The sequence below is a fragment of the Pholis gunnellus genome (assembly GCF_910591455.1).
Source record: "Pholis gunnellus genome assembly, chromosome: 11".
Taxonomy (NCBI): Eukaryota; Metazoa; Chordata; class Actinopteri; order Perciformes; family Pholidae; genus Pholis; species Pholis gunnellus.
Genome location: NC_136538.1, coordinates 6,108,122 through 6,134,406, shown reverse-complemented (window position 1 = coordinate 6,134,406; position 26,285 = coordinate 6,108,122). Strand labels below are relative to the sequence as shown.

At 43.3% G+C, this 26,285-nt stretch overlaps 1 protein-coding gene across 1 annotated transcript in view; it reads right to left on the bottom strand.

Moving 5' to 3' along the window:
* LOC306703282 (gamma-aminobutyric acid receptor subunit pi) overlaps nucleotides 1-25,877 on the bottom strand; it is a gene marked incomplete at both ends in the record, with an annotated part of 32,786 nt that extends 6,909 nt beyond the window's left edge. The window contains 4 exons of the mRNA XM_079169203.1: nucleotides 1,359-1,576; nucleotides 2,281-2,348; nucleotides 5,048-5,160; nucleotides 25,825-25,877. Of these exons, the coding sequence (XP_079025329.1) occupies nucleotides 1,359-1,576; nucleotides 2,281-2,348; nucleotides 5,048-5,160; nucleotides 25,825-25,877 (452 nt within the window). The remainder of the gene's footprint in view (nucleotides 1-1,358; nucleotides 1,577-2,280; nucleotides 2,349-5,047; nucleotides 5,161-25,824) is intronic.
* Between the last annotated feature and the right edge of the window lie 408 nt (nucleotides 25,878-26,285).

Below are 26,285 nucleotides of genomic sequence, written 5' to 3'. Positions count from 1 at the left end.
CTGATTTCTGGCTTCATGATATTTTTCATCAGAGAGACAAACTGGACCCTCGTCAACCATAAAAGTAGAATCGGGTAATTTTGACTGCTCAACCTCTAGCTCCGATCGCCTCAGTGCTTTCTCATGTATCCCCCCCGGCGCAGAGCTGCAACATTTACCACAGCTGTCCTGTCCTCAACACCTCGCATTTGTCACTCTTGGCTGTATCCCTTTTCACAGCCCTAAATTCCCCCGAGGTGGCCATCCCTAACTTCACGACATTTTTTTCGGCTTGTTTGTCTCTGACTAGGCTCGACTCTCCGACTGTGACGCCTCACCCTCCTCCACATTTCCTCCGTCTGGGTAAAAGCCCGGAATCTGTGCAGTTCTCAGTACGGAGGCAGAGGTCCGTGAAGACTAGGCCACACACACACACACGCACGCACATACACACACCATAAATCAACACATGTCACACTGCATATAACAATGTCACGCACTGGTTAGAAATGAAAGCATGAATCAAAAGTCACAGGCGAGCATGTTCGCACTCTAGAGAGCGATGCAGGGCCCTGTTGATGTTTACAGCGTATGGAGACATGATTAACTGTGAGGCCAGACTGAGGCGAGCCCTGAATACCCAACCCAATTTACTCTAACATGCCCCCCACGTACATTTCTACCCCCGACCCCCCCCCATGATAGTTACAGAGTTGCCATTGGAACTAGCTAGAATGTCTCCCATGTGCTCGCTTCCTCTCTTTCTCATTGTGTAACGACGACATAACTCGTATGCAGTTCAGCGCCGCTGAGATCCAGGCGCAACAACAGACTGTTTGGGGAAGGGGGGAGGCAAAGTTAAATCAGCACCACGGACAGCTCTCATACAATCCACAGACAGGATGGGGTTAAAGCGCGCAACGTAGAAGCGGTGGGATGTGTAAATCCCATCATCGCGGGCTTAAAAGAGCCAAACAAATCCACTTGCTGGATCATCTATAATCCTTCTATCTATAACCGGTCTGCTTGGCACGACGTCTAACCAGAAAGTCAAGGCGAGAGGCTCGCCAAGAGCTCGTCAGATGCTAAGCACCTCGCACACAGAGCAATCAACGCTGGGGGGGAAGGCGCGAAACGGGACTCGCCGTTGCTTCGATGGCCCACCACTCTTTGTATTGGCAGATCACGCGCTCCAATACCCAAGTAATATAATTGACACAACTCTCCGCCTTGCAATCGTATTATCTCCAAATTCAACCCGCGCTTCCTCCCTCAGACAATTTATCCTCCGTTCCCCTTGCCTCCTTTGCGTCATCTGTTGGAGCAAACAAACCAAAGCAACGAGCAACAAAGCACCGAGCTTTGTGCCTTATTCCCACCTCAGCGCGTAAAGGACGGTCCCGTTGGGGAAGATGCGTATCAGCCTGTTCTCCACGGTGATGTCGTGGAGGAAGGACTTCTTGGAGTCCACGATGAAGGTGTCGGGGACCCAGAGCAGCTCCACCAGCCGCCCGTCCAGGCTCAGGCTCTTGTTGCCCTCGAACACCAAGCGCTCGTCCGTCCAGCGCTGGCGGAGGAATATGGTGGCGGTGTAGTCCTGTGGGATGGGGGGGGGGGGGGGGGCTCAGAGGTCACAACAGAGCTAATGGACTACTTTAACAAGCGTGTCACAAATACGCTGACAAATAAGTGACGTTCTTGCAAAACCAAGCTTTCTTTTGAGAACCTGTCTTTCGTTAGTCAGCTTGTGCCTTTTTTTCCTTTTGCATTGTTGGGTATTAAAGGCGTCAGGTCCCTAAGCTCCCTCTGTAGTAATCCACAGCATTGCTTCACATCAGCAAGTCTGTTCTGGTTTTGTCATCATGTATTGTAATGGAGATCAAAGCTATACTGTCTCTGCATATCAGGCTTGGTTGAGTCTGGCTGAAGATTATATGAATTAGTTCTTTATTAGTCTGTATAATCTGTTTCCCCCCCTATATTCTTTAAAGCCACAATATGTAGAATAATCACATATCTGACATTGGCACCATGTGGTGCTCGTATTAGCGGGACTACGAGTCTTATGTTAACATGCTCTAACAAAGCTAACATGCTGTTCCTTAACAGGTTCAATTTATTATTTATTATTTTTCAGAGGCCGGACCCGGCGGTCTATGCAGGCTACGACTGATTGGTCCAAGAGCTTATTTAGACAGAGCCTGGTTTAATCAGAAGACTACTTGTCTTCGCCCCTCCTCCAATGGGATTGGACGGCTGATAAAAAAGTGAGCGATTAGCGTATACAAATATTTTTCTTACCATGTTGATCTCTGAGATAGTGTCAATGCTGGCAATGTCCAGGCTCATACCCACCGTTACAGGACCATCTAGAAATAAAGAAGAAAACCAAAAATAAACTGCTGTTCGTGTCATCTACTGTATAATCCCCACCATTGAATATATGTCTGTGAGTGTATATGCATACATACAGATGGCTACGACTGTACATGTGACTGGGTGAGTTATATGACATAACAGGGTATATTGAGAAGGCACAGGGATCTACAGTGTTGTATAATGACAGTTTCTTTAAGGACAGCACATTTAAAATGCTAAAGACCCCACATCGCTGGCACATCAACAGCTGCAGTCTGTAGAGTGTGAACCCCCATTGAGGGAATTAGTTCTCGATGGCTCACCATCAAAGAGGGGTAACTTTGTCGCTCTCTTATGTTTCATCCTCCCATTTTCCTTCTCTCTCATCAATCTTTGTTTCTGTGAGAGGCTAATGAGTCTGTTGTCATACTGCAGATATCTTTGTGTGTGCCTACTTTAGGTGCCGCATGCATGTGGAGCTCCTGTAAACAAGTGTTTGTGTATTTCTTTACATTTATGTTAACGATAAAAAAAGATAAAATCAAGACATTTGGGAAATATGCTTTCTGCGATTTCTGATAAGATAAGACGATCTATATGACCCTCATGTCTGTTCTATAAATATGAAGCCACGGTTAGCATCCGCTTAGCTAAGTTTAGCTTAGCAAATAGTCTGAAAGCAGTGGAAAACCGCTAGCCTGGTTCTGTCCAAAGGCAAAAAATCCACCTACCAGCACCTCTAAAGCTCATTTATTAACATGTTGGATCTGTTTCATTGAATTATGTACAAAAGATGTTGATGGAGTGTAAAAACCAAACACTTCCGTCTGGATTGAGTTGCCTTTGGACAGAGCCAAGCTAACAGCGTCAACAAAAGTTGTGTTTCCACCATAGACCGTATATAAGAAGTGGACGTAGTCACAGGGACGTCCCCCACTGGTTTTGAAGCCTAAAGTTTGGCATTTTGGCCGTCGCCATCTTGGTTTTTTGCAATCAGATGTAATCCAAGAAAGTGGAGCTAACCAAATGCTGAATGAGACATTTTTAGGTGACAAAAATGTTACAGTTAGCTTTCATGAAGCGAAAACACACCGTCAAAGGGTTTAAGTTCTAAAATGACGGACAACTCCCAGACAGGACCACGCTGTGGTAGACACCTGTCCATCACAAGATAGCCACGCACTTAAACATACCCTGCTTTATGGTCTATTTTACTCTAAATATGACCATAATTTACTAAATGAACATCATGCTGTATTGAAGAAGACTTGAAACTAGCGATTAAGACCATTAACTCATGTTTACAATGTTTACTGAGGGAATAAATCCAGTGAGAAGTAGAGTCATTTTCTCATAGACTTCTATACAATCAGACTTTCTGCAACCAGAAGAGTCGCCCCCTGCAGGCCATTAGAAAACAATGCAAGTATAAGGCCCTTCCGCATTGGCTTCACTTTTCAGAACAAGAGGTTGCTGCCTGGTTTCCACCGAGAAGTTCCAGGACATTTTTGTCCCAGGGACTAAAACGTTGCTTTAGCCCACTGTTGTCTGCGTTTCAGTAGAGGTCTAAAGATCTACAAAGATGAGGCGAGTTAGTCCACTGAAAAAGCAACATAATCTTCTCATCTAACTCTCAGCAAGAACACGAATAAGCATATAACCCAAAACATCGAATTAATCATTTCAGGTCACTTCTTCAACATGAGAATTAATGATTAAGTTTTGAGTAAGAGGGCAGAACTGTCTGCAAGGAGCGAACCTGCTGGCTGTGCCTGCGGCTGTCTGGCCAGAGGATGACAGTGACGAGCAGTGAAACCTGCACCTTGCACCAAAATGTTAAAAATATTCTAACTTGTGTGTGGCTGGAAATGCCATGAAAACACAAAGCACCAGAGAGATGGGGCGTGTGTTGACAGCGCTACAGCTGTCCCATATCTCGTGAAACATTTAGGGAATGAATCAAATCAATGTAAGTTCTCACAGCGTAATGCAAATACATGAGCGTGGGCGTGTGAATGTGTGTGTGTTTGCAGTGCTTCTGCCGCCAGTGTGTGCCAAGCTCGCGTTCCAAGGCGGGAGGAGCAGCGATTACGCTGAATGGCATTCGCCTTGGTAAAGTCCGAGGGGTTATTACACATCAGACAGCGAGTAAACAAACCATAATCACATTGTGGCGGATTCCTCGGAGCCCAGAACAATAACGGCGGCGAGGGATTTTGCGGTGGAATGACATAACATCATTCCTCTGAGAGCATACACTGAGATAGACTCTGCTTCTCTATTGGAAAGCAAATTAGTCGCCCGCTGATCATTGGAATCTAAATCATGGCGCGTATTAGCAGCCCTGATTAAGCTGCTCACAACGTTATATGTCCACATTTATACAGATATTAGTATTTTAAGTATACATATAAAGCACTCTTTTACAGGCTTCGTACCAGAGTTTGCTTGTTCTCTTCTGCATGTGTGTCCTTATTACCATTTCATTACTTCCAAAAGGATTTATGGGACAATATCAAAGATAAACGTCTTCTCATATAATTTTATACATATGCAGTAAATTGAAATGCATGCGTGTCAGACTATATTACTCCGAAGGGACAGGCGAGCGCAAAATTGCGATTTGAACCCCTCTCGCTCTCTGACAGACACACATTTCCCGGGAGTGTTCTGTCGTTTCCGTGGCTGCATGTGTCTGCAGTTTCCTTACTGTCAAAGAAAGGCCTGAGGTACTTGTTGTATCCTTTCATCAGCCTATGAATGGTAGGAGGCAGGATCTCTCCCTCCTTCACTTCTGCGTTGAGCATCGAGTTCTCCAACAACCTGAGAACAGAGAGAGAGAGAGAGAGAGAGAGAGAGAGAGAGAGAGAGAGAGAGAGAGAGAGAGAGAGAGAGAGAGAGAGAGAGAGAGAGGGAAAGATCGATAGGAGGTAAAGGAAAAAACACAGATGAAAATGATTGTTTATTCCTCATCCCGTCATGCATTCACCAGGCGGATTCCTCTTCACGAGCGCCTCACTGTTCACAGAAATCTGCAGGGTGTCGATTGAGTTCCACAGCAAATATTAGAAACCATGCTGGCTGGGAGAAAAGATGGGAGATTAAAATGGCAACTGAAAAGCAGCAGGAAGAGGAGAACAAAAACCCTGCTTTTAATGATTTGGTTACCTCAAATTGACTAGGTTCAGGATATTTTAAACAACCCTTCACTTTACGCCTTTAAAATTACCATTCGCTTTCATGAGATATTTCTTTCTCTGTGGTTTCTCAATGCTATCCTTAAAAGGCACATTGAAGTGTGGGAAGATGATTATATTGCTGGCAATTGCGGGCGGGGAAAAGAACACTCATTGCGCCTTCCGCAGTGGTGTGTGTGTGTGTGTGTGTGTGTGTGTGTGTGTTTGTGTTTGAATCGGGCTCTAAATACGGAAACGTCTGCTCTGTGGAGAAAGCCCTGGGGCACGTGCCATGATGTAAGAAGGAGCAGAGGCAAGACGGATCGGGCCATGTGCAGAGGCAGGAAACATTCATCTCCGTATGCCGGCAGAGCTTCCGAGTCCCCTCTGTCACGTCGTCAAATGAGTGACAAGGAGACCAAGAACACAGAGGCGAGATGCTTTTCTTATCAGACTCTTATCAGATGCCAACATATTCAGCCATTCATCGCCACTAAGGTGAAGAAAGTGCTACGTGTTTTAAAGCACCGGCGTGTTACTGAAAATGAATTTCGGCACGTTAATTGCTGTAAACAAGTTAATCGTTTTGAGTCAAGATGATTAGTAGTTTAAATGTCGTGCCGGTCTTGTTCTAGAGACGCTTTTGCTTCATGTCATAAGGTGGCAGAAAAGCAACGCCCTCTTTGTTTTGTGCTATAAAGCAATCTCCTTTTGCAATCCAGTAGCTTTCCTGCTATTTCTGACCCTGTAGAACGCCGTTGCTTCCTGGTGATGATGACCCTGTTTGTATATGTTAATTATAGAAACGTCTCAGGATGGATGCAATGATTTATTGATGAAAAAATGCTGCATGTAAGTTTTGCTTTCTGTCGGGAGACACCGCCTTTGCACTTACCGCCAGCAGCTCTGTGAGGCTGTACCGAGGCGCAGCAGTGCTTTGACCTCAATGCTAATGTTAGCATGGCAGCATGCTCACAGTGACAATACTAACATACTGATGTTTAACAGGTTAGGCTTAGGTTAGTGTGTTAGCATGCTAACATTTGCGAAGTAACACCAAACAAAAAGCACTGAAGAAAATGATGAGAGTGTCTACTTTTTGTTTTGGAGGTCTTATTAAGTCATACGCTATCGTATTGGACAAAGTGATATGTTAGCCTCATTATGGCCCGAGGGGAACAGGAATGTCAATTCATCGAAGAATTTAAAACCAGAAACGTCAACCCTGCTCCTGGAGTAGCGCTTGATGAAAAGTTAAGTTGCCACTCGTTGGGATTCATCCTCTTGGGGACCTTGATTAATTCTGCGGAATTTCATCAAAATCCATTCAGTATTTGTCGAGACAATACACACAAAACCAAGACTGTTGGGTCCCTGGGACATTCAGTCAGGGCAGCCTGGTGTTACTTCCACGTCGTCAAATCCCGATGCTTGGTCATTGCCCCTCGGTGTCTTCATAGTGACGCACAAGGCCCCCCTTAAGCATCTGTAAAGGTATGTGATGCACATCAGCTAAGTCCTTTGCAAAACCATCCGCGTCAATATTCAATTTTCAGAGTAACAGGCGTAGTATTAAGAGCAAGAGGGTCCACTAAAGGCCAGAGTGAGGGGTGGTGGTGGACCAAACCAACACAGGACTTTCACCCAGGGGCAGAATACAGAATTTGTGGAGATATGTGATGGACCGAGGGACCAACACTGCCATCCCTAGAGCCCTAATGGCTAGAAATGTGATTTAGCAAAGATATCAATAATCATTTTTCATTTTCATTACACATTCAACCTGAAATAACCACTTGAACTTGAGTCACAGCTAAAGATTGAGTAAGAAAGAAAGAAATAAGAGAATTGTACAATGATGTATGAATCAGATTAATAGCCCCTGAAAAAATACATTGGAAAAAAATCTGAACTAAATCACGTCACAGTGAGTGTCCGGATCTATGAATCACAAAGCCCTTTTCATGTCTTCCCCATGAGAGGCCGGGCTGTGAATCCACCACACGGCCTGAGAGCCGAAACTTCTTAACCGCACAGGCTTCTACAAAAAAAATGAAGGAAAAAAAAAGGCACTGAAAGAGTCTCCTCCGCGAGACTCAGAACTTGTTTCACCTGACTGTGTCAAATCAGCTTAGACTGTGAAGTGAGTCGCTCCCAGCGCACTGTTGCTGTGCCGCATAAAGTCTCACACACTTGGCTCGCAGCCTGTTATTTCAGCAGGCAACAGACTCGGATGGGAAAGCCATGTTAGTGCCGGTCGTGGCAGCGCTCTGCCTCCCGGCATGCTGCATTATCAATCTGTGTCGCCCTGTGTGACCCTCATTACATTCACAAAATGGTTTTGCATCTGTGTAACTGTATAAGTGGTTTCGTGTGCGTTTTTTTCTTCTAAATGTGTCTCTGCCGTGGCAGAGATGAGAGAAATGGGAAACAATAAAACATGAGGGAGGGGGGGGAATGTGATAAAAAAAAAAGAACAAAAGGAGCAGCATTCAAGGCAAATACAGAAAACGAAATTTATTTAGCACTTACTGTTAGCGACAGAGCTACTTATATTTGATGTTTTTTTTTTACGATCTGACAATGAAACGCGTCTCCGAACAGAATGTGTGCTAAGAGCTTCCAGCTCCTCTCACGCTATCCATCTCTGCAAATCCCCAGGCTCTCCAACTTTTGGCTGTCTAAACCTTCACCTGCAGACGGGGATGAGACCTGAGCTCTCATACCTGCCAAAACACTCGCTATCCACTGAGCCCTGACAATGGGGGAAAAATAAAATAATAATAAGAAAAGGATATTGAATCCTCACAGAATCCCACTAATATGATCAACTCCTCCTTGTTATGTTCGTGCAAAGGCGGCATTATGGTGAACACAAGAGGACATCTAGGCTGTGACTGGGACTGGCAACACACACACACATACACACACACACACAAACAAACACTCATATTTATGTATTGTAGGGTCCCTCTTCCAACCCAGATGAAAGCGCAGCCTGCGGAGTGCACCGTTTCCCAGGATGCACGCTGACAGCACCTGACACACCTGCTCACCAGGCTGCCTATCAAGAATAACAAGAGGACACGTTGAATGCCCTCAACCGAGCTGAGGAGGGGCCTCTGCCATACTAAGTCACGAGCTATCGCTCGCTCCCAACACAATCGCAAAAAAACCAACTAAATATAAACTTATATGTATGCCTCTATATTAGCCCGGGAGGAACTGTACGTTAGCTGCCATATTATACCGTATATTCTATAGGCTATTGCGGGAATATTTGAACGTACACCAGTAGTAAAGTAGCTTAAGCAGGGTATGACTATGTGTATATTTGTCTACTTGCAGATTAGGCAGCATCGCCTCACACTTCATCATGTGACAGCACCAGCTGGGTTTCCACCCACAAACTAAACACATGCAGGTTACACTTAAAACGCCCGAGTGTGTCTCTCTGCCCACGACTCTCTGGACTGACAGCCTGTCCAGGGAGCCTCTGACCCGTCGCACCCCGAGATGGGCTCCGGCCCGCTCACAACCCTGAACGGGGCGAGCTCCATCTGTCAAATGGATGGACGGGTGCATTGTTTTTTTAACATTACATTTGGCGTTAAAGACAAGTTAATCAATAGTGGTGCAACAGATCATAGAACTCGCGGTTCGGATCGTATCACAGATCAGAGTTACAGATCAGATCAGCACAAAAGAAAAAAGGGACCAAATATGACTTTTAGATCCCTGATCATGTTTTTCCCTTTGTTGTTTGATTATAGCAGCTGGTCTACAAGGCTCCAGACTTTTCTTTTGCCACCGTCCCAAAATTCATTTCAACCACTCTGAAGTCAACCATCAAACCTTCTAAATGTTATCCTTTTACTTTGCTGTAGTCATTCATAGTGGGTTTTTTTCTTCATCAAAACACAGCATTGAAATGATAAGGAAATAAAAGATTGTATTTTTGATTAAAACAAATCTTGTCATAATTTGAATGACGGCTCATAATTCATCTCTAATATCTATTTATGTTGTTGTCGTCACAACTGGATTTATTCAAGTTTCTCATTAAAACTACCTTTCACGAGATTACATATGAACACATCATGACAACGTTATAATTAACCTTCGCCCAATACTCATGTCCAATGAACAGAGCCTGAACGCTTCAAAATGTAACTGAACTTAACCTCCATTCGTTAGCGGTGCTGCTAACATTACCAGCTCTCCTCCGATTAATTTCAACACGGATTGATTGTCACAATGTAAGATTATCAGAGATCAGCGACTAGAAAAGCATAAACGATGTCCTGATCGCATATTTTACTGAATATTGGCAGATAACGATCGTCAGTAAAACTTTATTTCACACTGTGATGGTTAACGTTAAACTGTGTAATTAAGTACGTTTACGGATCGACAGCGGCCCGTTACACCACTACAAATCAACTACATGATTAAATGCCAGCGAAACCCTGTGACTGACAAGTGATCTCCGGTGATCGTGGACGCAAACGCATGTAGCAGATCAGCACTTCGACTTCCTGCTGAAACTAGAACGTCGGCTGAGTGCTTGATCCGTCATGGCGTTTGGAACAGATATACATTATCCGCACAGACGCATGATGCCGTGGATGTAGACAATGTCTTCTAACGTGCTAATTGGCCGGTTGTCGCTGATCGCTTCTTCTTGGCCCCCCTGAACTCGGTGGGATGGAAGTGCCAGCGGGAGACAATGATCAGTGTGTCTCTTTCGGTCTTGATCAGAGTCTTCTGTTATTCTCGGTAATGAGCCCTTTGGTTTGCTTGTTGTGCGCCTGCTTCTCTCCTTGTTCTTTCTCTCTCTCTCAGTATTAACAATCACTGTCTGGGTTGCTTCACTGCGCCATGATGAAGATAATTAGTCAAACTGTGACACCCCTCATATGACTGCTGGCTATACTGCATGAGAAATAAACATGAAAACACCAGTAACACTTATAATTACTCAGTAGTCACCAATGAAAGGAAAGAAACCAGAAACTAACCGCCAATTAAAACAGGACAGGTGGCCAGTGGTCCCAGAGTAAGGTGAAATCCACTACTGCGTGGCTTGAAAGATCATAATTCATCATTTTGACATTGTTTTCACTTGCTTTGCTTTTCAAGAGTTTGATGATTAGCTTAGCATAACGACTAGAAGCAGAGGTACTCGCACACTTGTCGAGGAGTCTATCGCCCATTGTTAGCGAAATATCAGTCAGCTTTTGAACTTCAAAGAGAGAGCTGGGCTAACAGTTTCCCCCAGCTCCCAGTCTTCATGCTAGGCTTATCGCCTCCTGGCTCCAGCTCAAAACTGAAAGCATTCACATGAGACTTATTTTGATCTTCTCATTTCAGTGAGCTCACTTTTATCCAGATGTTAAACATGCCACTAGTTAGGGCTTGATCCACCACAACATGCAAAATCTTTCATTTTGTGTTCATTTTGATGGTCCCTGTGGACAAAAAGCGGCAGTGTCTCCAGAGTCCCTATAGAAGACCTCTCAGTGACACGGCCTGCGTCCGCCGCCTTTGACATGCAGTCGGAAGCTCCGGCGGGAGGAGGAATGCTCCACAACCGGCAGCAGCGTCTCCTGTTCTGGCCAGGAGCAGAGCTTCGCCTCGCTGCTGCCGGTTGTGGAGCATTCTTCTTGCATGGCAAAGCCGGATCTGGGTCTGTCCGCGGCGGGCTGGTCGCTTTCCAAGGCCCAGCTGGAATCTGATCTGTAGGAGTTTCTGGTGAACCTGCGTGATTACGTCTGATTTCGCCAGAATCGGTCCAGGTGGCACCGGTGACGAGCATTCAGAATAACTAGAAATAGTCAACCTTCTCGCTGATGCTCTTGTTTACTTATGTAGGTCATATAGAGGATCAGGATTAAACTGAGAGTTTTATAACCAGTTAAAAGTTCCTCACAGTAACCTTAAGGGATCAAAAAGCAGTGCATATGTCGGGCAATGATATCTCATAACACATTCAGTTAGCTGGTTCATATCCAGTGTAGCAGGGTTAGCTAAAGCTAGGACATATGGATGTAAAAACCATCTGGCCAGCCATGAGCCGAACTCCCCCACCACAGGATGGCCTCTGTGCTCTACATTCTGTGGCCCGTAGGCCTGCCTGATGATGGTGGATGCGTGGGTGGAGGAATAGGTTCAGACAGACCAATACTGTACAGGGATCACAGGGTGGCCTGGAATGAAGGACTCCAAACCCTGTGGGGGGAATTCGCCTTTTCAGATCCTGTTTCATGACACAGCCTCCCCAGATAACCGACCCCCCCCACCAACACCCCCACCCCCCCATGCTTACTCCTTCATCCCAACCCCTCAAGGCGTGAACCCGGGCAGCACTTGCACATTTCACAACAGATTAATTCAGCTGAACACCACCCCTGCAGACAGCTGAGTAACGCTCTCCGTGGACCCCCTTCTCCCCTCTCTCCCTCTCTCAATTACCCGTTCCTACTCCCGACTTGGCAGTACGTTCATCTCCAACCCGCTCCTCACTCTCCCCCTCATTGACTCAAGTCATTCCCTGTTGCCCAAACTTCCTCAGCTGCCCCCCCCCCTTCCCCCTCTCCGCTGAATCCCCACAGTCATTCGCATGCCACAATAGTAGCACAACATGTGTGTTCTGTATGCGCACGGGGAGCAATTTGATGAAAATATTCCCCTATTCAGGAGCATTGTGCTAATCAGCTGAGCATGGTCGGGTTTAATAAGGCATAAGGAATACGTTGTTGTTTTTTTGTGGTGCCCCCAGAGTGGCGCATGCACGGGTTCCCCGATGCATTTTCATGAGAAGAGTTTGATTTGTTGCAAGCAAATCAGTTATATAGACTCTACTGCTGGTCATATTAGTTTTGTTTCGTAAATGGTAGACTTGGATTGGTTCTAATTATGTGGGTTATGCCATTATGATTTAAATAAAGTCATGTATGGTATGAGGCACAAGCCTTAGTTGACCTTCAAAGAGAATCAAGCGTATTCATATTCATGTGACAGCTAACGACGCTTGCGTATTATTCACGGCCGCAGATCAAATGGGAAGCCATAGAAATCGCTTCCTCGGTACAGAAGGCCATAAGTCTGACGAGGCATCCATTGTCTGGTGACAGGCTGCCGGAGAGAACAGGTAGAACACACGGCATTAGCTGGATCCTCAAGGTGTGCCGGAAACGTTCTCCCCACACTGGATGCTCTGCCTGTCAGGTTGCATTAAGCCTCTTCTTTTCTTTTTTTTCTTTTTTAGAGAATATTCTTTCTTTTCTTTTTTTGCCGCTGTGAAATGGGATTTGAGGAAAGTCGCTGCTGCTCTCATAGACAGGGATTATTCTCTCGCTCATCAGGGACTTCCAAAGCGTCCTCGGACCCCTCGGCAGCCGCTCCGGGCTCAGAGATGCAGAGCCAGGCAACCAGCCACCGCGAGAAAGAAAATAAAAACTCCGCCTGAGTTCATGTCGCAGGGCTTTCGTGGATAAAAGCAGCTGTTTCTCCCTTTCATGCTATCCCAGACAGCTCCCTAAGCCCCTATGCATGGGAGAATAGAAGAACTCCCCCCTGCCAAATACAGAACATTTACTGTCTTCATAAGCCCACTGAAGTTTGAATCTCAGGGACAAAATGGGAGCTGTGACATAAACAAATGTGTGACTATATTTCAGGCAAATCGGTTGATGGTACACTTTTAGATGGTTCTGGCTTCTTTAGTCTCATGTACTGTATATCCTCAGCAGTTTTGGAGCCTTTTTTCCCCTGCTCCTGCGATTTTAATTTCTGTTCTTGTTTTTTTACGGTAATATATATATATATCCTGCACCTCTACGGAAATGGCACAATCATGGCTAGAAGCAGAGAGAATGTAAGTTAAATTTGTTTTTTTATTTATTTTGCAAGAATTGGAAACAATGGAATATATATATTTCCACAAGTGTCACCAATGTTGGAAAAAATGGAGGCTCCAAGTGCTGTATAGACTTTACATTTTTACAACTTCTACTTACAACCTCTCCTGTCCTCTTCTCAATGCGCTGTGCTCAGTGGCTTGCGGTCCAGTTGAAGTTTCACAGAATCTTTGTCACGTGACTGTTGATCTCAGGCAAGTCAGTTTTACAGGATCAGGCTAAAGCAAAAGGTTTATTTGATTTTAAATGAGACATATAGAATAAAAAGATTTGATGAAATATCAAAATTTTAAGCGTTTGACGGAAGCAGAGGGTGGGATAGGGTTAAAAAGAAGGCGCCTGCTGTAGAATAATCTTGGCAACTTAGTTGTAATAAAAAAATGTAAAAAAGATAATTACCCGTCTTCCATTTTGCCTGGATTACAAGGCTTCGTATGCTTGACAGTCCTGATAGGTTTTCTTTCATGCTAAAGTACCACTTCTTAATCTTTACAGATATAGATGTAGCGTTTTTGCTCATTCAATTATATTATTCTGACCTCATGTTCATTAATAATACATGCAGGCCTGGCAACTCGGCTCTGCTGATTACTGAGAGTGAGATTTGTCAATGAAGTGCTCTGCTCCATCACCCTCAGCCAATTAAGAGGAAGTATTGCTCACTTTGCACTATCAACTTGTCATGCCCTCTCGTCTCCATGCGGCGTTGAATCAATTACGGCGCCGGCACAATCAGAAATTAACCGGTGTCCTGAATCAGTGCGGCGGCAAAACTGGATGGATTATTCGTGTGAGCTCTACAGCATGTCCGTGTGTCAATTGTGTTGTTAACGCGCATCAGCCGCTGCTTTTATACAAGACTGCTCTCCGGAGGCGGTTTGTCACTCAACGAGCTGCAAAGTTGTGTCGTTTGTGTGTGAGCGGTTGGAATATGCCGTCGTACTGCCGAACTGCATCTGGACAAAAATAGAAAACACAAAATGATAAAAAAAAGGAGACATATGGCTGTCTCAGCAACAAGCAGTGCGTAGTTTGACATAATGTTCTTCAGCGAGTTTCTCGGAGTGATTAAACAGCTTTTTGGGATCCCGCTGCGAGACAAATCCAGCAGGCATTAAATCTGGCCCGCTTTCAGTCTGATGTTTATAGATCCAAACTCTTGCTCACCTCTCTTTGTGCAGCAATGGTGAGTCTGAGAGTCAGCCATGAGTAATTGATTGAATGTGCGCACAGTCTCCTGAGTGGCTCAACTTCGGCGGGGTGGCTGGTTGTCATGCAGGCGAGCCGGTCCCTCGCTGCTTCCCATCAATGCTAAAGAAAATGAGAGCCGGCACTGCGAGATAATGCAATTTTACTCTGACTGGAAAAGCACTGATGCAAATTTGAATGCCTTTTAGGAAAATGGTTTAACTGACATAAAGTAACTCAGACTTCCATAGTACAATATATATAGGTATATAGAATCATGAGGACACTGTGTGAGAACTGACGGGGCTCATCCGAGACAGTATCACACTCGCAGGACTGCAATGTTAGAGAAGACTTGGAAAGGGATTCATGAGTGGCCAAACAATTTATCCAAGTTCCACATGCTCCTTTAGTGCAAAGATGAGGACAATACTTATATATATGCTTGTATCAACAGGACATTACTGCTAGCAAAGACATTTTTCTTCTATTGCCATGCTAGCAACTCTTGGGAAGCTACAGACTCAGAAAATTGGCAAAAAAAAAGTTAATAATAATTAATGTGCGTTTCCATCCATTGGTGTTTAGCAAGTATTAGGAGTTGGTTGATTAAAAAATAAAAGTGAAGCCAATGTGGAAGGGCCTTAAACTCGCATTCTCTCGAATGGCCATTAGGGGGCGACTCCTCTGCTGTAAAAAGAAGTCTGATTGTATAGAAGTCTATGAGAAAATGACTACTTCTCTCTGGATTTATTCCCTCAGTAAACATTGTGAACATGAGTTTATGGTCTCAATCTCTAGTTTCAAGTCTTCTTCAATACAGCATGATGTTCATTTAGTAAAGTATGGTCCATTTAGAGTCAAATAGATGACAAAGCAGGGTACTGGCTACCTTGTGATTGACGCTACAATGCCATTGTCCAGTCTGGGAGTTGTCCGTGTTTTTGTCTTAACATTCATGAAAATTAATTGTAACTTTTTCGGTCATCTAAAAATGTCTTGTTCAGCGCTCAGTTGTTCTTTGCTCTACCCTCTCGTGTCACTTCTGGTTTTAAATAATACAAGACTGCAATGGCAAAAAACCAAGATGGCGACTGCCAAAAACCAAGATGGGGGCGACAAAAAAACAAGATGGCAACGACCCAAAACCAAGGGCCAAATGGCCAAAAAGGCAAACTCACAGCTTCAAAATGGTAGTTCACAAACCAATGGGTGAGGTCACAGTGACTATGTTCACTGCTTATATACACAGTACATTCTATGGTTGAACCTCAAACGGCGGTAAACAATGTAGAAAATATGATGGAAAAATGGCCTCATGTTTCTTTCATGTATTAGTCTCATCGCTCCACACAAAGCTGATGTTTTTGTGACTTTAGTGCTTCTTGAGTGACAATTAAATCCCATCCTTCATGATTTATTCGCCAAGTCTCTTTCAATTCCATTCTGCCACATGTTTTTTTATTATTATCAATAAACCAACCTTTTCAGCCCTGTCAAGCACAACAATCCTTTGGTGATATTCTGAGGTTTTTTCAGAATATACTGTACACATTCACATTCCCGTCAGGATGAAGTGTAATTATTTCGGTGAACCCTTGGTCTTTCATGTAGCGCTACGATCAGATCAAATTTTCAATTTTGTACCGACAGTACGACGCTTTTACTGTGACACACTGCACGGGATGAAACAAGCGACTGATGCGCCTGCTTGTCAGCTGTGTTCCAGACACCCCTCATCAGTTGGGTCTTAAGAGGCTCACATTGTGTTTTCTCATCATTAGTCTAAACTCAGGACGGCGAGCACTAATTATCAAACACAAATGCAACACGGTTAGAAGGTAGAAACAATAAAAAGAGGTTTGAACTTGCAACGTATACATTTATCAAAAAGCGATTTGAATTCAAGGTTTGTCATGTTGGTTTTTAACTAAAACGTCTAAAAGAATCCAAAATTTGATGTCAACATTTTGCAGAAAGTATCTAAATCTAATCAAATGGACTAAAAGATAACACTGAAGTTATATTGACAGAAAGTGTTTGACATCATCCTGCCAAGACGGTGATCAACAAGTTGGCTTTTCATTAAAGGGGAGACACATTTAATGCCTCTGTGGGTAATCTATAAGTACATTTGGCGTTTTCTTCCTGCCCATTACATGCAGAGTTAAGTCATTACTGAGGAAAAAACTCATTAGTTATGAAGAAAAATGTAACCATCCAGAAAAATCCCATCAGCGGGATAATTAACTGTTTTCTCGTCGACGCCAGATGAAATGGAGTAACAACATTTTTTAAAGGGCTATAGACATTTTTGAAGACCAACCACAAACGGAAGTTTAAATTTCCGGGTCACAACACCTCCTCCATCACCCCCGGCTCTCTAATTATCTAATTACAGGCTGTCAAAAGTGAGTCCATCAAACAACACAACAGCGGAGGAGAGTTGGCAGCAGTTTCGTCACATCCGTCAGAGAGCACATTAAATCAGGTCCGGAGGGTATTCCAGTTAATCAAGCAGCACTTAATAGAGTTTTGAAACATGAAGGTATGGAGAATGAAGATATCTGCAGGGTATAATCAGAGTCTCATGACATGCTCAAAAAGCCACCAACCTAATATCATTGTGCAGATTAATATTTTAGGCAGGGATTAGAACTGCATCATATTTTTAATATGTTTTTTTTTTTTTTTAAAGCTTTGATGGATTCATTATTGTGGAAGAGGTATCATCCAAAGACATTACGTAATTCACAATGCAGTGTCTTTCTTTGGTAACATCATTTTTAGGAGGGCTGGCAAGGTTGTATAACATTCTCTGTTTTTCTTCTTTATTTTCAAATTCTAATCCTGCTAATAATCCCCATATTTATTAAATGTATCAATCTGATTATGCCTTTTTTTCTGCAACTGTAATGGAATAAATGTACCTTTTTTTTTTGTATCCTAATTACTTACTGCCGTTCCATGTATTCAGTTTCCCTAAACCTGACCACAGCTGATGTTATACTCCTCAATACGCCCTCAAATTTGCGGGCAACACCGCTTCCTCGACTTTGGACATTTATATCTCCACATTGGCTGAACCGATTCTCACCATTTAAACTGCATTTGAAACATCCGTCTCCAGGGTAGCCCCTAACAATCACTTACCATGTTAGTTTGTCAAGAGACACCCGTGTCCTGGGAATATAGGGATGATCCCCTCTGGGGCAATATGTTGCCAGAGTGATTCTACACTCTGAATGCACTGAAAGAGGACACCAGGCACCTGTAACAATTTATTTTGGTAAACGAGCCAGAAAGTGAGGATCATTAGTATCACTTCTATCAGATGGGACTTTTTTTAATGTTCTTGTCTGGTTAAAGGGCAACTGCATTCATCAAAACCTGTACCAACACACCTACAATAAACACACATTTTCTTCATGGGGGCCAGCTCATTTCACAGATAATCACAACTTCAGCCAGAGAAACTAGTTAGTCATATCAGCCAGAGAAACGCATCGTTGGAATATAAACCTGCAGACACTGGAAACCAGAGGAAAGACTCACATCCGGGATGCCATCAGGGTAAAAAGTTCAAAGGTACTGTACAGCGGGATACAAGTGACTGAAGAGCAACACAAAGGATACTGCGGAGACAATGGTATGTTTGAACCTTGAGAAGCTCAAACCTTTGTGGATAAAATCATCTTCTCAACGTGTTTGTGGTTTGTTTTGTAGGACATTTGTCCATTCTCACAAAAGTGTTGGACAGTAAATCATTATTTGTTAACGTGTCACAGTAAGTATAAGAACGTAATTACAGTAATTACATGACATTTTAACAAAGCTGCGTTATTAAGGAGGTCATTTTGGGTGTTGGGTTCAATGAGTAAATTCAACGAGTTCTTTGAGACCATAGCAAGAACATGCTCGGACTGATTATTCAATATTGAGTGAATCGGGAATGAAATTCACAAAGCTGGAACTTCCTGTGCCCTCAGATAACGATTCAATTGCTGTTTTACTCTTAAACTATATCCTGGGATCATGAGTCTGTAAATCCGTGGTGTATGCGACAACTGGACACATGACAATCAGCGTTTTAGCTTTCCGCCATTAGAAAGAGAGGCTCTGTTGGTGAAGGAGGTACAAAGCAAGCCTCTATGATCTAGAGTTTAGCTATCCGCTAACACCCCTCTTTGAGCGAGCATGTGCTTTCTTTATTACATTTTCTTTTACGCGAGCTGTGAGACTTTAGGAGCTCAAAAGGAAAGCCAGAATAAGATCTCAGTTAGTATTAATTAAAATGACACTACAAAGCGTTATCGTGGTAATAAGAGCTTTAATCCCCGGCTCCGGCTTTGTAGTCTTGTAATATGAAGTGGACCTCGGAGCTTTGGAGGAGCTCATGCACGGATACTGTAAATACTGTTCGGGCTTACTTCTTTTAACTTTACCATGGGTATTGACTCGCTTATCTAAATATACAAAAAAGAAAAGAAAAAAAAAACACATCCAGGCTTTGGTATGGGAGCATGCAGGCTGTTAGTGACACCTTGTTTTTCTACTTAATGCTGTCTTAGAAATGGTGCGCTGACCTTTCCAGTTACAGGTCAGAGATGAAGGTTACTATCCAGGGTACTGTTGTGTTCAATTCCAGCTAGCAAACATATTGCATATTGAAAAAGGGGACCAGGCGACCCCAATCACAACAATAAATCCAGAAATGACATTCAATGGCACGCAAGAATCGCTCGTATGAATAGTTAAATTGTCACGTATGAGTGATTTAAGGCAATCCGCGGCAAAGGGGAAAACACCCGTTTGATTCAAAATCCTAATGCCTTAATCTGAATATATTTGGAGTTTAAATGTAACACGTAAATGTGACTTGCCAATATATTGAGAGTTTTGTTTTACATTTCCTTTTTAATGGCATATTTCCCCACAAGAACATAAAGCTCAGAGTGACAGAGAGCTGTCGTGCAGGTCGCTGTGGTACACCTGACAGAGGGACATCACCCACTGTAGGCTTTAAGTACAGAAGAGACGTCATAAACATCACTAACTTAACTTCAGAATAACTCAACACTAACACCGGGTGTGTTGGGTGAATGTCCTGGGTTTAGTTGACCCACGGACCATAAGTAGTCCTACTCACTTTTTACAGCACGTCACTTGCTCTAAACGTAACATATTCACGTGTATGCTGATTAGTCATGGAACGATTCGCTTCAGAAAGACGTTTGGTGGCATCAAACCTTTCCCCTCCTCATTTCTGCCACAGTTCAACAACACTACTGACACTTTTTGTGCCTGATCATTTCCAAAAGATCGACCTGCAACTCCCCTTCTTCTCACTCTGTTGGAACGTTTTTGTGAATACAGCTCACCCACAAACGGCAGCCTTTATGGCGATTTCAGGGTCGTTGATTGTGGTAATGGTGAAATCTAAAGAGCTCGCACCTCCTCATGAACGGGCGGCATTACTCCGGCTGAAACACGCAATTTATGACGTGTTGGAAACCTCAAAAACAAAAGTAAAAGTTTTTTTTTTTTTTTTTTTTATCTTCAATTCCAATGATTGCTTCATTCCTTCTTCCTACAGTATCTGCACAGGGCAATAGTATGGTTATGGGCAGAGAAAGGTTGTGGTAAATTAACGATGATGATTATGTTAAGGCGACACTTGATTAAATGTAGGGGGAAAAATCTGGGGTAGGTTGAAAATAGGAAAACAATTATTGCAGCTGCAAACTCTGGTCTCCAACAAAGACAGTTAGAAACACTACTCGTCGACTCACCCCCCCCAAAACTGACTTTCAAAATGACTAGATAATGGGAACACCATTTCCTATGTTGGCACTGGACATATTACAATTGTGAGGTGCTGAGTTGTCCAATATGAACATTCCTGGGGATACTGGGATAGACGGGGAACCAGCGGCCAGGGGGGAAAACAAGTCAGAAAAGGGATTATGCACGCTAATTAAATTCAGAAAATTCAAAATTACTTTTATGGCTAGAACGTTAAACTTCAAATCTTGTGCCCCAAAAACATCTGTCACATTTGTCATCTGCAGCAGGGAGTGAAACCAACTCCTCATGCTAAATTTGACATAATTTGTTAAAGAAGACTTCAGAGGAATATGTTTAACCCTGCCAAGAAACGACAGAATGCATTTCCCCTATTCTTTCACAGATCTGAGCGGTGGCTAAGTGTTTGTATTGTTCCCCAGTAAACTGTTATGAGTTGCTCTCACAGAAATAAAGAGGCCAATAAACACACGCAGCCCTGTGGTTGGGAAAGTTGAACAGTGTAGAATAATCAGGTCTCTAACGAGAAACTGTCTCGCAGAGTGGGAAAAAAATAAAAGGGACAATGGTATCGTGACAAACCGCTGTGAAAATGGAAATGGCAGAGAAACCCAACAGAGACGAGATATTGCTCCAGATAGGGGAGCGACAATTAAACTTAATGAACATGAAAAACTGGTTTTCACTTCGCTCTGCTGCAGAAAATGATGAATGATGGATTTCAAAATAGGCGAGGAAAAGGGAATTTCTCACAGTCGCTGTAGGAAAGACAAAAAGAGGATCTTGTGAAATTAAAAAGAACCTCAATTTCCTCCTTATTTAACTCTGAGGACATTCTTTTTTTCAGTAAAAAAGCTCAGATATTCTTTATTAAAGAGTTCTTCTTTGACATGTCTAGGAAGTTCTTCAAACTGTCAAGAAACTGGAGCTCTATTGTCTCACAAACCTGGAAGCTTTTAGTTAAATCACCGACAAACCCATGGATGACATCGGCTATCTAGCGTTTCTATGGCAACAGCTGCAATAACGGCAGCAACCGAGGCTGAGGCTTTAACCCACTTTAGTACGAGAGCTGAAGTCGGATGTTATGTGTGTTTTGGGCTTTCAGTCAGGCATTAAATGGGCCGTGGCATCGCCTCCGACGCGTCAGTGGTGTTATATTTGGGTAACCCTTTGACAAGTGACATCAGCGTGAGCAGCCTCAAGCATTAACTTGTCAGACGGAGTCAAATTGAGCATCACTCATCCAAATCAACGTGCCAACGCACATGTTGGAGTCCAATCTCAGTTTTTTTATTGTTTTTTTGTACAATCTCCCAGAGGCTCACAGTTCAACACAGCTTCTAACGGCTTGCAGAGACATTGTCTGATTCTGTGTAATAGGTGAAAATATTACACGCTTCCCCGAAACCCAAACCACAACTTTAACAACTCCTCAAAGACTTGATAAACATCATCTTAACAAGCGACACTAAAAACACTTATTCCCTTTTTTAACATAGCAAAAACAAAGTGCAGGGTATAATAAACTCTCAAGCCAATTATTTCTCCTCGTGTTCCCTCTTGTGGGGGTTTGAGACAATTCAGTTACGCACAGGGGCATGCTAATCTCTCCACTGACAATCAATAAAACATTTTTTTTTTATTTTAAAGCTGACATGGAATTGATTTCTATACAGGACTAAGTAGTGTCTCTCCAGTAAAGGCAAGAAAAAAAAGCACACTGTAAGCCTTTAATCTGCCTGTAATAGGCTGCAGAAAATAAATGTTATCCATGCTTTCTGTGACCGGTGCTGTCAAACCATCGCTTCCTCGATGCAGTCCTATGGTGTAACTTTATGTTACTAAGCTTCTATTGAGAGAGATTGAAATAGAAATCAATCCTTTTGATGCTGCTGCCTGGGTTTATAAATGACTTGCAGAGGAATGCAGTTACGTTTCGTTACAACATTGTAAACGTGTGCATTTTATACCCTGTGGTTGTTTTAACAAAGACAATTACAAAGACACGGCTACGGCCAGCATTACGCATCAGTAACAGCGACAATTGGCATTTGAAGTGTTTTTTTTTTAGCCTTTCCACCACCAGAAACTCGAGAGCAGAAGTGTTACAGAATATAGAATACGAGGTTTTGACTTTTTCTCAGGTTTCTGGATTTTTTTCCTACTCCCTGCCTGGATTCGTTTGCTTTGTTTCGACTGTTCCTCGGTGTTTGACTGCCCGGTTTCTCAGTAAAGACTTTGCTTTTGAACTTACCCTTGTTTCCCGTGTCCATCTCTGTGTTACCAATTGTTTCAAAAATGTCAAAGGATTGAGAGTGGTGAATGTGCAACCGTTCTAATTGTAAACTGCATAAAAGATGTGCAAGTCCTTCACAGGACAAAACAAGCTCGACAGCAAAGGTGAATTAGATATCACAAAAGCCACATTTCTTTTGTGTTTTTCTTGTTTTTGTCTTTTTCACTCCAGCCTCGATGTGAACATCTAGCTAAGTTTAGAGCAGGAAATTCAACAGGTAAAAAATAAACGTGTGGTGGCTGCATCAGTAAATACGTATTATGGCTCTGACTGCCTCATATGAAAATGAGTCTATTTTTTATTTATTCATTTATATTTGATCCTCTTGAATTCTTTGCTCTTTTTCTCTTCTGCCAGGGTTTTCACCGAGCGCCACAGGACCACGAGAGGGAGGCTGTTCTGAGGCTGGATTGACACTCAAGCACTTGCCATTGTGTCATTATTGAATTCTGCTGCATTGTTGGTATACCGTATCCTCAACATAAAGCAAGACATCAGTCTTTCCACCGAGTCCAAGCGGGGCATTTGTGTCCCCGTTAAGTCTTTTTCTGCTGGATGAATGTGCGACTCTCTTGACCCTTTACGGGCTTTTTCAGCTTGCTGCGAGGTGGGGGTCCTGGCAGTTTTCAGCATCGTCAAGGTCATGGGTCGTCTTCATAAAGCCGCTCGGTCAATAATGTCGCGGCGTGTGCTGGTGAAAATGGCTCTTACGCATTTGTATTCCTACTGACAGAGGGCGCGCAGCGTTTTCCTAATCACTAAATCACCGAGGCTATCAAGCCTCCGGAGCTGAACACCTCATGCTGACAGGGTGTGCTGATGGGCTCCGGGCCATGACAAATCTACTTTCCCAGGGTCTTCATATCACGCAGCTCATATCAATTACACACTGTGTTGTTTGTTACCATTTGTAATCATTGGATTTCCATCATTACATTACACACGATTAGTTCACTAAACACACCAGATTATTAAAAAGAAGACAGAATTTTGATTTATTACATTGGTGCATTTTGTGGTAATAATGTATAGATTTGGAATTGAAAACAGAATTAGAGGTCATACAGGATTTTCTCTTTAGATAGCATACACCAGGGATAAGCAAGTACCATTTTTAAAAGTTCTCGTTATGCAGTTTGCCAAATGAAACATTAAGGTTAACATTAAGTTTGTTTATGACTCCACATCGAGACTAAATCTCCAACAGATCTATAATCTTATCCCATCCACATACGCAAAGATACTGCATAGTATAGTATACAGACATTTTTAATCTCTATACAAGACGGCTGCCATCATTATGAAAATATCTACATCTCAAATGAAGTCACCCGACCAACCTTCCACCAATCTTGTTCATCAGCAATCAAATGAACAAATCCTGCGAAGAAGGGAAAGAGCACTAGCCAATCAGAGGCAGAGTAGGGCGGGTCTTCGCGGGGTGGGGATAAAAATGACCGTACTACCGTAAATAACAGACCATACAACCGCCAATGGCTGGGAAAGAGGTCATTTGGCATGCGGATGAAAGGGCACTTATACTTTGCAAAATTACTCAAATAAAATATCCTAAGATTCTCCTTCATAATATAGTTCATGGCCAAATGGGAGTCCGAGTCAAAGTCTGTCCTACATACATGCAAACATATGACGCTGAAATGCTGCAAACCTTAAGTCAAAGCGATTACTCGTCACGAGATTTAACTTGAATTTTTAAAACATAGTTGGCAGGTAGCCGGATAGTTGGCAGGACCCTGTTCCAAACTGTCCGATGCTGCGCTCTGATTGGACAGTCGAGGGCGTGAGTTAGCGAAGGCTCAGTTGCATCTTACAAACTGGGGTCCCTGCAGCTGTCATATCCTTCAGGTGCCTTATTCTATGATTCCAACTTCTCATAATGTAGTCAATCAATTTGTACTGAATGACTTCATATCCCTGTTTTCTGTTTTAATAAGCGCTTTTATAAAAAAATACTAATGTATTGGGTTGCTGGGGGACCCCGATCGAAAGCACCCAAGTCCACCGATAGTTTAAGTGGAAACAAACTTTTTATTGAGTTCATGTTTGCCACAGGCCTTCATTTGAAGTATCACACACTATCAGGGACCAAACTAACTGCAACTTTCCCAAAATAATAATGACAATCTGTTCGTTTTTTTTTTCTTCAGATGACATTAATTACATAACTAACAATGTTTTGGGAAGAAATATCATTTCACTACAACGGTTGTTTGTTACAGCAGTTTAGCCTTCCTCAGGGACCCCAGTTGGTCACCTTGTGTGTTAAATATGTTGGTGTTGCTGTATTTTCTGAAGGCAGCTTTGGCTGATGTCCACAGTGCAGTGACTACAGGGTCATTATACATACAAACACAACAATGATCACTTCTAAAGTAATCCGCCTCGCATCTTTGAAAAACTAACAGATTCATGAAATAGAAGTCCGGCATATGACTAAAAGTTTAGTTTATACTAAAAGCATGCATTCAGTAACATAACCAGTACGGCATGCAACCTTCTCCAGCGCATTAATCCCACAGCTGATTGCGCAAAAAAGTAAAAAGAGAGCCAGGCTATACAGAGAATATTTGACAGTGGGATTCGGCGAGACCCCGAGGGTTCGTCTTATCTGAAATGTGCAAAGTGCGTTTCGGTGCTTTGAAAAATAAACTGCGAGAAGAGGAGCGGCTCCTCTGTCACGGTGACAGACAAATGTGCACCAAAAACATCCCCATCATTCTCGCCTTCTTGCGGCCTCTGTGGGGGGATTATAACACCAATTGCATTCGACGACTGATACATGTGGTGCTGGATGCCGCTCCAACTGCTCCGCTCAGCGGCGCCCTTCAATGTGGCGGTGACATTTCAATGCTTTCTAGTCTGACGCGCGGGGAGCTGCTAACGAGTATTGATGGCTGAGGAGAAAACGATACGGCCGAGATAAGACGAGATAGAGGGCGGCTCTCCATCTTCCCCCTGCAAAGTGTCGGTGTTTGCTGCAAATTAGAATGTGACGTGACTTGATTATGCACCCCGCCTGTTGAGACAGCTGTGTGTCTGCAGCGCCCAGCGGTTGTATTTCTGGATGCGCTCTCACCTGCTAATGAGGAGGATGGCGAACACGGTCCCTCCAGATACAGAGAGAGCCATGGCTGCCGGCGGAGTGGAGACGACCAGGTGGAGTTTATCTGCGATGAAAAAAAAGAAAAGCACACAGAGGACAACAACAACGTGAAAATTTAGAGAGGCACAAGAGACGATGGTAGATTCAGGAAATATGGATTTTGCTCCTTTTGAACCCTAAGATGGTTTGATGCATTTCATTATGGATGTAAGATAGTAGTGACTCCTACATCTTCCCCCCTTTTCAACCTGAATCGACTGGCACATATCACAGATGGCCTGTGGCCCCCTTTTTTTTTTTATCTCTACAGTTCCACAAATACTGATGTTGTCAGCCAGGTAACGATGGTGTTATCGCTGCTCCTGGTTTGGTTGTCTTTGCTCGAGTACTGACGAGCCCGAGGGCCATTCTCTCCGCAGCACAACGACCTCTTG